The sequence below is a fragment of the Betta splendens genome, chromosome 7 (assembly GCF_900634795.4).
Source record: "Betta splendens chromosome 7, fBetSpl5.4, whole genome shotgun sequence".
Taxonomy (NCBI): Eukaryota; Metazoa; Chordata; class Actinopteri; order Anabantiformes; family Osphronemidae; genus Betta; species Betta splendens.
The window spans coordinates 4537842-4551342 of record NC_040887.2 but is presented as its reverse complement, the minus strand read 5'-3'; the positions used below and the strand labels follow the sequence as shown (position 1 = coordinate 4551342).

The 13501-nt window shown below is 47.1% G+C and overlaps 1 protein-coding gene across 4 annotated transcripts in view; it reads right to left on the bottom strand.

The window, feature by feature from the left end:
• Positions 1 to 11740, bottom strand: part of lrp1ab (low density lipoprotein receptor-related protein 1Ab) — a 64387-nt gene extending 52647 nt beyond the window's left edge. For all 4 annotated transcript variants that reach the window (XM_029157402.3, XM_029157404.3, XM_029157403.3 and 1 more), the window contains exons 1-2: positions 11134 to 11740; positions 2854 to 2994 (exon numbers count right to left, since the gene is read on the bottom strand). In XM_029157402.3, the coding sequence (XP_029013235.1) occupies positions 2854 to 2994; positions 11134 to 11218 (226 nt within the window). In that variant the 5' untranslated portion in view covers positions 11219 to 11740. The remainder of the gene's footprint in view (positions 1 to 2853; positions 2995 to 11133) is intronic.
• Between the last annotated feature and the right edge of the window lie 1761 nt (positions 11741 to 13501).

Genomic DNA, 13501 nt, shown 5'->3' with positions numbered 1-13501 from the left:
ATCGCTCCAAACTTTTATATCAGCTCTTCATAAATTAAGCCAGACAAACAAAGAGCTGTAGAATTGCCAGTCCATTCATGGTTCTCACTCCATTCTCTAAGCGCACCTACGTGCTCTCTCCCTCAGCTCTGACACTATACAACAACTAGCTGCGGCATTAAAAAGCATCACGTCTACACAGAATGTAAACTCCTGCGGCCTCTGGGCACATGTCGGCCACTTCCTGAGCTCTGAGCCTGTATGTAATTGATGTGAAAGGTTGTCTGAAGCCAGGCAGCGGGGCTGAGCCGACGCGGTCCCTGGGAGGGAACCACGGGGTCCCACCTGCAGACGGGGGGCCTGCGCGGGCACACTGCTGATGGCTATCTGAGCCTATGGGAGGTCTGAGGGCCTTGGCGACGTGCCCACATCCCCTCCAAATCACTTGCCATGTGAACCGGGCCAGATGCACGTGCAGGAACACGCACCCAGACTCGCCGCTGAGATAAGAGCGACGAAACACAACGGTGAACCCGCGGCGTCTGCAGCCGCCGCCACCACAGCGCGGCGACGCCCCGTATGACGCAACGCCACGGCCCCACTACTACGGCAGAAGTCTGTCTTTATCTCCTCAACATAATTACAGCGCAGATGAATAGGTTTGGAAATGACAGGCAATTAGACCTCCAGACAGTAAACTGAAGTGTACACTTTCTTCCTGGGTACTAGAGGTTTAGATCAAAGATCCTCACCAGACAAAAGGACATGTTTACAAGAACAAGCGAGTGAATTCATGATCATGGCAGGTGGCATTTTCACAGAAACCAAACAACTTCAGCCAAATTAGCTCCACATGTTTCGTGGCTTTGTTCGAAACACTTGAGCTGAAGGACATGCAATACACGCAAATCCTTAGTTTCACTTTGCGCAAGTGCCCTTGAATGATGTCTAAATCACCGAAGTCCCGTGTTGGTTGAACCACTGCCTGCGCTGCCACCGTCAACTGTAAGGAAAAAAAGCAAAACGCTTCTTCTTGTCAAATCTCAAGCACTACTGTGTGTAAACCAAGGCTGTAGTTAGTAATTAACTTGAACTGGAGATAACGTTGTAATTATAGGATGCCTCACTCTCTTTACCTTCAACAATAATACACACAATTAGACTGTGGTCTGGTGGCATGTTGGGACAAAAGGTCCAGGGAGCAGATCATGTGCTGACTTTCCTGAAGTTTGCTGGAAAGAGAACCTGCTTTTGTATTTCAGCTGATAAGAGACGGGACGAAACCCTTGAACTTGAACATTAGGAGATTGGCATCAAGTGAGAAGCCCACGGCTGATCCAGACTCAGACCCCCTCCAGGACGGATCGATGCTCAGCCTGCGTTTTTATTTACAGCTCAGAGTGGTGCTGTTTACAGCCGGCTGGTCAGGTCGCCTCCTTCCAGCCGGGGAGTAACCGGGCGGATGACCTCCAAACTGTTTTTCCAGCGAATGGAAAAGCCAGGATAAAAAGGCTTTTCCATTCCTCTGAGTCACAGCAGGATTTTAAATAACCTTCAGAATTATACTTCTCCAAATTCCTCTGTCTCCATCAATACTGGCTGAGCCTCTTTCACTCTGTGGCTTTATCTGTCGCCCTCCATTCTAAACACTACTCACATTTTAAAAGCTGGATCAGCTAAATCACCGCGGATAAAATCGCAGTCTGGCTGCCTTTCACTGTGACACTTAAAAGGCGCCTCACCTTTGAATGTGCTTGTTAGGCTGCGAACACAGAAGAGCAGCGTATTCCTCGCGCTATCGTTTATCATGGGCTGCCTTAGACTGAATGGAGGAGCACCTTGGCTTAAAGTACGGCGGCAGGCGTAGGACGACCCGTGGGAAGCGTGCAATTAAAGAAAACACGCCTGGACGCTGTGTTTAAACGCCGCTGTGTGTTTGTCCACGCACGGGATGAATCACATCATTGTCAGATACCAAACCACACAACGCTGCAGTAAATTCACTGCCTTGTAGAAACTGAATGAGTGAATATTTCAGATAAAAAAGCTGTAATTGCTGTCACTTGTGAAATTACAACTGATCCCTCACAACAAATTACTGTGAATAATAAATATTTCTGCAGCCAATTTAATGTCTTGTTGTGATTCAGGGAGGAGAACCCGACATTTGCATTTTTTCCATTTCAGGACTGGTAATTAATATTTTATGTGCTTATGACCGCAGCTTCATGTTACCCCCACATGCCTCACACATTTTTTAAACCTCAAGCCTTTGTGTGACTACTTAATTGTGTTTTTACCCACAGTTACAAGTCCCTTAATGCAGGGTGTCAGCTGCTTGTCTCTGCGTGCCAGACTGTCGGGAGAATGCTTGTGGCATGACAGATGTGAGGCGTGGCAGATGCAGACAGTAAAATCACCATTAGCGCCTGCATATAAACAGAGGGGAGGCTCTTTACCAGGGAGACTTTATGGGTGCCGTGGCCGGATGGGGAGGCCGGCAGATGTGAGCGGCTGGGACGGCATTCTTAGCAACGGCGTGGATCCCACAACAGTCCAGACAAGAGCAGACACATCCTTGAACATTCAGACTAAACAATGCCGCATAATTAAACCTATAATTCAACAGAGCACACACGCTGTGAGCCCGTGTCCTTCGTGGAAAGGGCATAATCTACCCTCTTATTCAAGCCTAAATTAAACTGTCTGGATGTTGTGCTGTTGTGATTTAGAGGTAGTGACGTCCTAGAACATCGTGTGTCAAAACATTAGGTGTAAAAGCACGGTTTAAAAAGTTTGCAGGAGGAACTTGAACCCGTAAAGGTTTGCATCACCCGGGACCAGCAGCCTGGACAACATGCAGTATGGGCTTACAGATAGTTGGCGATTCGTCGGAGCCATCTGGACAGTCCTTCTCCCCATCACAGTGCCAGCCTTTAGAGATACAGGTCACCTGGTCCTTACACACAAACTGCGTAGGGCTGCAAGTCTTGGTGTGGTCGTCCGCTTTCGGCGCTGAAAAACAGAAGAGCAAGGAAGGACAGGGATGTGAATGGGATCAGTCTTTACGCAGCCATTCCTTCAGGCATCATGGCTCGCAGCTTAGGTCGGCGCAGCAAAGCAACACACAGAGGTCGATCCGAGTTCACGTGTTCACATCCAGCAGCAGTGCCTTTAAATCCCGGGCTTGTTTGTTGTTCTCTCTCCTCGTACGGACGTCTCATTCGGCCCTGTTTTCTTTTTTTATTAGTCTTAAGGTGCTTTTCAACTCTGCCACAGAGGCCCTTTCATGTGTGGCAGCACAGGACCGGCCCCGCTCTCAGCCTGGGAATCTGCAGCGCCGGGCTTCTGGGCTGTAAGTCAGCGCAGATTGTTGAGGTGCACCACAGTCTAGAGGCACCGCAGCAATGCTCATGACCCACCAGAGGCCCGACACCGCTGACATGCTTCAGCGCAGCGATGCTCAAAGGCCATGCTTAAATCCTGCTGTGTAGTCATGTCAACACCGCGTTAGTCGCTTGTCTAAAAATGTAGCACAAGCGGTAGTTTCATTCCAACTGCTAAAAATCTTTTCTCACTTATCTGTTTTTTTCAGCACTTTTGCATGAATGAAAGCTATTTGCAGGAAAATGAACTGAACTGGATTCTGAACTTCTAAAAATTGGGTTATAATTATAATCACTTATTAGGTTATTAGGTGGTGGCATACATACAGGATTAATATATATATATATATATATATATATATATATATATATATATATATATATATATATATATATATATATTTATATATATATATATATATATATATATATATTTTTTTTTTTTTTTTTTTGTATTACCATGCCAACACATCAGCAGCATCACACACAGGACATCACAACCCTTTAAATTCTGCAAAAATGTAAAATGATTGAAAACTGCATGTAATAATTAATGTTTTATGCTCATTAGTGCTAAAATTGATCACAAAATGAAATGAAAATCCAGTCTGAATACCAAATAAACTGAGAAAGTCTGCAGCAAGGTCGACTCTTGTTCCAACTACATACGTTATGTTGTCAAACATGCATAGAAATGCTTCCTTTTATGTGAGTACTACACACAATGAAAAAAAAAAACCCACAAGAGCCATTATGGACAGGAGGCTGCTGTTACTGTACTGTCGCACAGCAATGCTGTGGGGAGGACGGCACCGAAGGTCTCATTGTGATTCTCTGCAGGGACTGAGCCCTCTCTCGCCCTGGATGACTCGCCTCCCTTCATACTTGGCAGGCAGAGAGGTGTTTGGGGTGGGGGTGGGGGGGGGGGGACACCGCAAGGGGCCTGGGATGTGACTGAAATCACAAGAGAGCATGAGGCTAGTGTATCATTGCAATCACGTTCCCTTTGACTGTGAGACTAAGAGGTTTGGACCCAGGTCGTTTTCTGTGTGGCAGCGAAGTGCATGTGAGGCAAACACTGAGACGTCTGAGTGTCATGTTTGTGCAAATACAATTAGAAGCTGAAGGGGAAGTGGGGCAGAATCACAGCTTTGCTGGTACATACTGGTAAGTTTTTTTTTCTTTTTTAACAACAGCAGAGGTAACGCTTACAAAATAAAATTCATGCCAGAAAATACGACTCAAACCGTAAAATAACCCGTAAAGCTCCGAGAGGGTAGAAATTTCAAGACCAGAGCTGTGAAAGGCAGGATAGAGGGCAGTGACTGAATCAGTTCAGACAAGATGCACACACCCAAGCCCTCGGTGCAGGAATGAGAGGGAGGCTGGTCGTGGCCCGAGGCCAACTTGTTAGTTTAGCCTCCTTTCAGTTTACCAGTGTCCTGATGCATTGGGTCCGGTGGTAAGAACACTGGATCTGACCACGCTTACACACTGTCATTTAATCTGTCCAAACAACCAACACGCAAACAAAGACGCCATTGACTAGCACTTAGTCAAGGTGCCGAAACCCCCGCTATGCGAAGGCATTCCCTCCGTCTCTCCGTCCCCGCGTGAAGCAGCTGGACTGCGCCAGTTGTTCCCCACGAGCGGCCGTAAAAACTGGAAATAAAACATTGTGGCTTCTAATTTTATCAACGCTTCACACACCAGCGCGGAACGACCGCGGAGGGGAGAACCTCGGAGCTTAATTGGAGGCTGTGGCCGAGGAGGGGTTGGAGGCCGGGGGAGCGACTGGCAGCGTTCCCCCTCGGCAGGCCCAGTTCAAAGCCCGCTGGAACATCTCAAACAGAGATGTGAATTGTTAATTCAGCCTGAAAACGTGGAGCCAAAAGGCGGACACTCTCTGGAGGCTTCGAATCAAGCCGGGGTGTAAAAAAACATATCAGCATATTTTAACCCTGAAACGAGAACGGGGAACACTTTTATTCATTTACCTGAGACGGGTTTAACGTAAGTAAGCGCTAATTTCAGTGTATTGGGTTACATAATCCACTTACAGGAAGTCCTCACCTCCTCATAAGGCCATTCTAAGGACAATATGGCAGCTTGATCCCACTGGTGTGACCACGCGGTCGGAAATCCCACAGCATTAGGATATTTAACCACTAAAGAAAGAGATTTTCACGTTTTGGGAAAATAATTGTCTGTGGTTATGACTTCTTACAAACCCCCAAATACCTTTAGGGCAATACTCCATGAAAATGTCATGAGGACTGAGTAGACATGGGATTATGGCTTCTACTCACCTACACACCTAATTAGCTCTTTCAATGGATGTTAAGCCTTTTCTTGGAGGGGGAAACTCCAGAGCACTGCACAAATGAAGCCATTATGACCCACCGGCAACTTTAACTTCACAGGTCTAGCGTTGTCACAGCGATGTGGCTGTGCAGCCTCCTCTGGGCCGCCGTGCTGCGATGCCAGCTGCGCGGGGCGCTGCCGCTGTATTTCCTTTCGCAGAACCACTGGAGCGGCGGATTGTCTAAACTGTGTACACTGACGTGCCCCGGAGGACCGTGCGTGGCAAAAGGCATTAAACACACGCCAACGAGCAGATGCATAATCGCACACGGAGCCCGGCTCCTGCACAGATGTCCCTCCTGAGTGCCCAGCAGAAGAAAAAGCACTTTTAAGGCCGCCGGTGAAAGGACTTCTGCTTTGTTTTCATCCAAGCCAAAAATAACTTAACAAAACAATGTGCATGGAATTTTGCGGCGCGGACGTGGAGCGAATGCCGCGGTGGCACCGGTTCGGTCCAGACACCATCACCAGCTGGGACACGACACTAGCCCACTTTGATCTGCCTCCGTCACTACGGCCAAATCAGCTCCAGATCTACGCATGCTGCACATTCCAGCACCTTCTAATTGATATCGTATGGACAGCGAGGCCTGGGAAGGACGATGCTCAGGCAGGTTAGAGGTCTGAAAACGACTTCTCCTCCAACATCGGGCACATCCCAGCGTCTGACAAACAGAGAAAAGAGCCGGATCCTATGAGCCAGTGCAGACGGGAAGTATTCGCCCCAATGAATAAATAGACGGGATAGAGCTGAGACTGTTTTTCATCAGCTACACGCTCTCCCCTGCTCGGTCCTCCATTGTGAAACTCTGGGCTTTCGGTGTGTTATGGGGGAGTGAAAAAAAGCCGAGTGCAACATGTAATTAGACCCCTGAGGTCAAGTTTGAAGTGATTTCTCTGTGCTCGGTTTAGCAGGGTTTGAAAGCAAGAATCCATGTATTATGAGAAACAATTAAAGCCAAACAAAGACCACAGGGAAGCGAATGAGGGCAGGAGGAATTCTTTAGTCCTTATTCTTGTGGATTTTCATTCTGTATTAATTATACAAACGACAGACAGACGCTGTGAGCGACTGCTTTAGATGTAGAATGTGGTACACAGTACGTTGGTGTAAGACAGAACGTGCCTCGTTTCACCCTGGACACCAGCTTCTTCAATGTGACGCTGTTCATCCAGTGGAAACAACCATTTAGCTTTGTGTCACAGCGAAAGCACCGAGGCGCTTTAGCCGGTTCACAGTGCACGTACACATGTCCACGGGCTGCTCGAGTTCCGATCCACAAAAGCCACTTTCAACGAGCAGAAGGCTCACTTTGAGGTAGTCCCTGCGCTGGTTCCACTGAGCGGTGGCTACGAGCTGCCTGATGACAGTCGTCCCACAGCCTCCCTGTAGCATCTGTGCTTCGCAGAGGGAACGTCACAATGAGGTGCACCAGGAGATGACTGGACTACACGAAAACAGCTAAAAGGCCCGTGGGTCCCAGCGTGCTGATGTCTGCTGAGGTAAAGCATGCTGTGAATACAGTAACTTACAAAGCAGGACGCCAAGCTTCACATAAGGTCAAATATTTCAGTGATTCGCCAACAGTCCTTAGATATTTTGAAAGTTCCATCATGGCTGACTTAACTCTGCTAATGGGCTCCTTTTATGTAGAAAACCAAATGCTGGATGCTGATTCAGGACAAACTCAAGGGTCACAAAAGACTATTAATAATAAAAATACATAATATCGCAAACAGAGGCAACTAGTGCTCACTATGTTTGCTTCCTTTTTGCCTCTCTTCCATATTTTCATGCTATCTGGGTCTTTGGTTGATTGTGTCTAATGTCTTTATAATGACCCTGTAAGTGATGTTTTTTGTGTAATTGGTTAAAGAGTAGGGCTCGTGCACCTGCTGGGCTCTAAGGATGAGCATTCAATTAACCATTAATGGGATATAGTCCATTTTATCACATTTTATAACCAGCCACAGTCCCTCCTCCTGCCCTTCTCACTGCCTTCAATGAGTGGAAGGCCCTAAGTGCAAGGATGACTGGACTAAGAGCAGGGATGTGTCACCCACAGCTAATCTACCTCAAAGATCCAGGTTTTTATTGCATTTTTGGCTTAAATATTTAAATATCCAATACTGCCGTACACGATTTGTGAAGTTCCTTGTGCTTTAAAATCCCAATCCCAAATCCCAGTTTAGCAGTAGTTGCCCACGTCTGCCATATTTGCCACCACAAAGGCTAAATAGCTGCACCACAGACTAACAAAGCAGATGCAACGAGCGGGAGTCAAAGTTGTGAATCAGTGCTGATTCTCTGCAGCAGTCCATGAAATCAGCTGAGGAGTTCATTATTAATGTTGTCAAAGTAAACAAGGGGCCACAAAGACCAGAGGTGACAAAGCTACAAGTCACCGTCAAAAAACCCCAACCCACCCCGTTTGCATTAACACGTCGTGTTCTGAAGAAGCCAAGTGGAGGTGACCAGGTTGAGAGTGATGCTGTTAGCACAAAACACCTCTGCTGTTCACACTCTGATCCTGTGGGCTCAGTTCTTCAGTCTGTGAGAGCTGAGAACACGGTTTCACCTTTTTCACCACGCAAAAAGGGCAATTGCATCAATTTTAACCTAAATCTATAAAACACTTAGTGTAGCGTATATAAAATGAAGGTAATGGAGTGCAACCCCAGTCTGCTGTACGTAACCTGGTTTTATCCTCTAGATAAAACAAGCTCTCTTCTGTCTGCTATTACACTTTCCCAATGTTTCCACTTTAGGTTGAGGCCTAAATGCAAAACACCTGAACATGAGCTTTATATTAAATCTTCATGCAGATAAGACAAAGAATGTCTGAGACCTGGACAGTTATACATCACCCCAAATATGATGTGTTTCTTTGAGTGGAGGCTCTGAACGGCAGAATCATTGCGGGGATTATCTGCGTTACCTGATAGGAGAGCGGTCGACGGACAGCCACTCCCCGGTGACCTCCGCTTGGAAGCGCCGGAGAGAGCGACCGGAGCTCTGTTGTTCTATGAACTGTTAAATGTGCACGAAGGATGGTGAATTCTCCCAGCAGATGTTTCCAGTAACAGTTACGAGGACGAGGTAAGGACAGGTCCCATTAAAGGGGTCGGGCAAACAAAGTGTGGGCTCCTGAGGAATTCAGCCTCTCGAGCCTCTGACCCACATCCACACGCTGCACCAGCAGGATTCCTCTGCCCTTTAAAGGGGTTTGAAAATTTTATGTGACTCAGCAGCTCACACAGCAGGTTCCATTCAACATGACACCACTTGGCCGCATGAAAAACAGAATGACTCAACACATTCAGTTGAAATAGTAAAATATCATATTTACTTTAGTGTCAAATTTATTAACTCTTTCTGTCAAAACTAAGGTTTTTTTAATTGCAACCAACAATTACTTTGCCTAGTGACTAATCTGCCTAAGGTCTGGGCTTCTGTGGCTCAGTAACCAGAGCAGATCTGACACTGAAGCCCCTCAAACCCAAGTCCTTCTGAATAAAAGCCCAGAATCAAAACTCAAGCGTCTTCAGTATCATTCAACCATTTTTAAAAGGTAGAAAACACCTGTTTATGAAAATAATAGCCAAGAATTTTACAATGATTGATTCACCAAAAACTCTGATCCACAACGCAACATAATTACATTAGACTAGAAAACAACTGTGTTTAGGCTTATTTCGTTATTGTCCACTTAACTGTTACTGATACTTGCACGTTAGCAGTCATTCTAATGAGAGCAAACAATCAATCGGATGTTCTTGTTTTACATGATGACTATACGTTATGAAGCTATTGTGGAGCCCTGGACTGGATTTGTCACTGTTTTTTACATTATTAAATCAAACAAGGTAAAGCCGCTAAATGGTTCTTCTGATCTCTCCACTAATCCTTCTCCAGCCTTTGGATCCTACATTTCCCCGCATCCGACTGTTAATAATGACATAACACATATATCATGCCCATCCTTGACTCCCGGTGATGTAACTCTGAATCCAAGCCTAGCGCTGTAACTTTATTTCACTTCACCCGCCCTCAACCCCAGCTCCTCAGCTGGTCCCTCCCCCTCATCCAGTCACATCTAAGTTGGATTAATGGTCTCCCTGTGTCCAGATGTTGCCTGTATTGATGGAGGAGATGGGTGGAGCTGTGACCTCAGGGATGGCTTGTACTCCGAACCACTTCCATCCGAACCTAATGAAGCTTTTATATAAGCTCTCCTGGCACTAAAAGGTGGAGGCAACGATTGTAAATACAAAATGCTGTCTTGTGCTGCTAAACATCAAACTAGTGAACTACTAAGACCAGTGTGAGGGAATAAATATTTACCCATATAAAGGAACAGTCAGGTCAGACAAGAACTGCTGTTTCACACCCACAAACTCTTAGGGATGATTTACAGTGTCCAGAGGGACGTTAAGAAACCGTGTAGGCCATCAGTCTAAATGCAGCATATGGTTCCTTCATCTAGGTCATATTATTCACATGTCATATGTCCTTTCCAGGTTCTTGAGCACGTAGCTCAACAGGTTCGCCATGCACGTGACGCCTCATTATTCCCGTCGCGAGCATTAGGGAGCACGGGGGGACGCACAGTATGAGGGTCGTTCGCGACCCGCCTGTCGCCAGACGGCCGTGATCCTCACGGGCGCCGCCGCCGCCGCTTCCGCCGCCGCGCACCGGGACCGGCCGCGCCGTTAACGTTCCACCGACGGAGCGCAACTGTTTTCGTGCGCGCCGACGCACTGAAAACAAACGGCACGAGCGGTGTGACAAGGCGGCCTCCCCCTCCACAGGTCTGAGAGCGAACTCAGGCGCGCTGATGCGGTTCGGGGGCAAAAACAGCACGTTTGGGTTTTTTTTTTAAACGTGAACAGCGGCTATGAGGTGTAGCCGTTCATTAGATACACGCTGGCAGCTGGATGCCTTTCAGTGAATGGGGAGAGAATAAAGCCGTTATGTCGCAGTCGGCGAGAAAAGGTGCCGTTTGGCGTGAATGGGTCGTTCATGCATGTGTTAAAGCAGCCTTTTACCTGCTGCATATTCCAACTGTGAAAAGCCTCACTGTCTGCCATCCCTGCAGACGGGGCCCATTCCGTCTGCTCACACACGAGCCCTGCTAAGGACGCAGACACATTTTAGGCCAAAATCAGCGGCTCGCTGCCTTTTCGTGCCGCACTTTCTCCCGTTCCTGGCGCTCATCGTCGCTATCGATGCCTCCCTGCGTGGAGCCCGCCGTGCCTCCCCGTGTTATCGCGTGCGCGAGCTATTTTGCGCCGTGGGCTCCAACTCTGGAGAGCGCAGGCCTGCGCGCGGATGATTCGCAGCCGGAGAAAAAGTGGTCATGCTCGAGTATCACAATGCGAGACAACGCAACATGCTTCTTACCTACGGTCGCACCGTTAGGAGGCACGTAGTCGCGTCGCGCCTCTGTACAGAGTATAAGTCCCAAGTAGAACAATCGCATCGCCATCTCCCGAGCAATGCCCGATGGCACCGCCGTTACGAAGGAATAGGGCAAAAGTTGGCCGGATTTCTAAGAGCAAGCGACCCAATCAGCCACCTCATCCGAACCCCTCCAAGGGTCCGGGTGCGATTGTCCGTTCAGCTGCACCCTGTGCCCCGCACCGTGTCCTCTTCAGGCGCGCTGCTGCGATAAAAGGAGACGTGCTACAGCCCGGCGAGGCTATAGGTGATGCAGAAGCTCAGTCATGTAGATTTCAATTGATTATCGGCAGTCGAACATGATGCACAGTGTATCCTCCGTGGCTGTGTGCTTGCTGGGCTCCCTGGTTCACCACACCATGCCACATAAATCGTCCAGTCGTGGAGAAGCCCTGCAGCCGCCCGGTCCGTTCAGCTCATTCCGCGAGAAACTAAAAAGAAAAAATTAAAAAGCAAAAGCCTTTTCCCCTCGGAGCGCCAATGTCGCCCCGTGCTTGTGGCTGCATGAGTGGATGGTGGATCTCTCAAGCCCCAGCACTGTGGACGAGTCCGTGACGTAACCGCCCGACTCCTCAAAAATGGGATAAGCGAGCGGCGCGCGGCCTGCGCATGCGCCAACACACCTCCTTTCTTCTCTTCCAGCGCTTTTTTGTCAAATGTGGAGGAGGGAGACAGAGGCGGCGCCGCAACTGGCGCCCGGGAGCGGCCATGTTGGCGCAACATCCCCACACAATCCTGATTGTTCGGTCGCTACGAAAACAATTATTGAACAGTCATGACCACGATTTACTTCCAGGCGATAAACATTATAAGCGACACCCAGAAACCAGCCTGTTGTCCAGAGCTGACAGTATTATTTTTTTAAGGTTTTCTTTGTTTTGTTTGTCAGCAAACAAAAGACAATAAAAACAAAGGATAATGAGGTTGAAAACAGCCTGGAAGCTGTTCATCACGGCTCTCTGCAGACTGAACAGAACTAATTTTTGAAAGTAGTGAATAATCCCAAATGAATGATATCATTTTTAAGATATAATGGCACACATCCACAAGATTAATTTGACTGTTAATATTACTTTGTTTCAACGCATTCAATGATAATGGCAATATATATTATATTGTGTCACCATCAAAAGCGAGTTTTACCTGCGTTTTATTTCAATGTTGTTTTAACGCTAAGAAATGAAGACACATGAATTGAAGAAAATCAGAGTACACGTAGGCCCTGCTTTGGGAAGCCGGTTCCACATTCCTCACTAAATAACGCCCTCTAGTGGCACATTAATGCTGTTTTAGATTGGATTTATAAACAGGAAAAATAATCCACCCCAACTGATCATGCAACTTGTTATCACAGGTATTAATATCGTTTCTGAAATATATCTGTTTTCCACAAGCCAAACTTGATGCAAATGTTACATGTAGCGGTTACAGTTGTTAACAGTGCGTACAGTACAACAGTTAACAGTGCGTAACGTTTGTAGCAACCCTCTGTAGTATTGTGGGCAATGTCGTTACCATCTGAACCTGCAGGGGGAGCCAAACACCTGCATTGAATCCAGACATTGAATGCAATATTTGGAGAATGTCACGGCCCACCCTTTGAGAAACTTTTGATCCAGCCGTTATTCGGTAAAAGTAGAGAGAGTATCAGATGTAGTTTTCTATCACCAGAGCTGCTATAATATAAACACTATTTATATTACTATAACTCTCTGTATGTCTGTGTTGTTCATGCATCCTTTTCCCACTACACGCACTAAAAGCAGCTCACTGCAACTAGTGTTAGGAATAATCATGTCTTTCAGGGGGCTTCAGTTTACAGATGTTTACCCAGAGCCTGAATCACAGAGGAGAATGTGAAGCATGTGGAGAATCTGTGAAAAACTTGCCTCTAGTGCTTGAATCTGAGCACATTTTCTACTCTAAATCCAAACAGCATAATACATGTTAAAAGGGAATTAGTTAAAACTACATTGTTTGAACATTCAGCCCCAAACGTTCAATCCATGTGTTTCAATGAAGCTGTTTTTGACCTAAATTTTAATGCAAGTACATTTGTTTACTTTTCAATTTACATGTCTCCTGTTTGTCGGCACAATTGCCGGTGTCACCTTCGACTGAAAATGCCCCCTTTTGTTGGAGGACGGCTGAGGGTTGTCATCCAGGAGAGAGCGACGCCAGCATGCTGTGTGGGAGATAGCTTGAAAGAATGCCAGCGTAAACACTCCCAGACCACATGTTCTCCCAGGGCAGAGGGCCTGGCCTCTCTCCAGGCACATCTGCACACAATCCCTCAGCTTCTCGCAAGCCA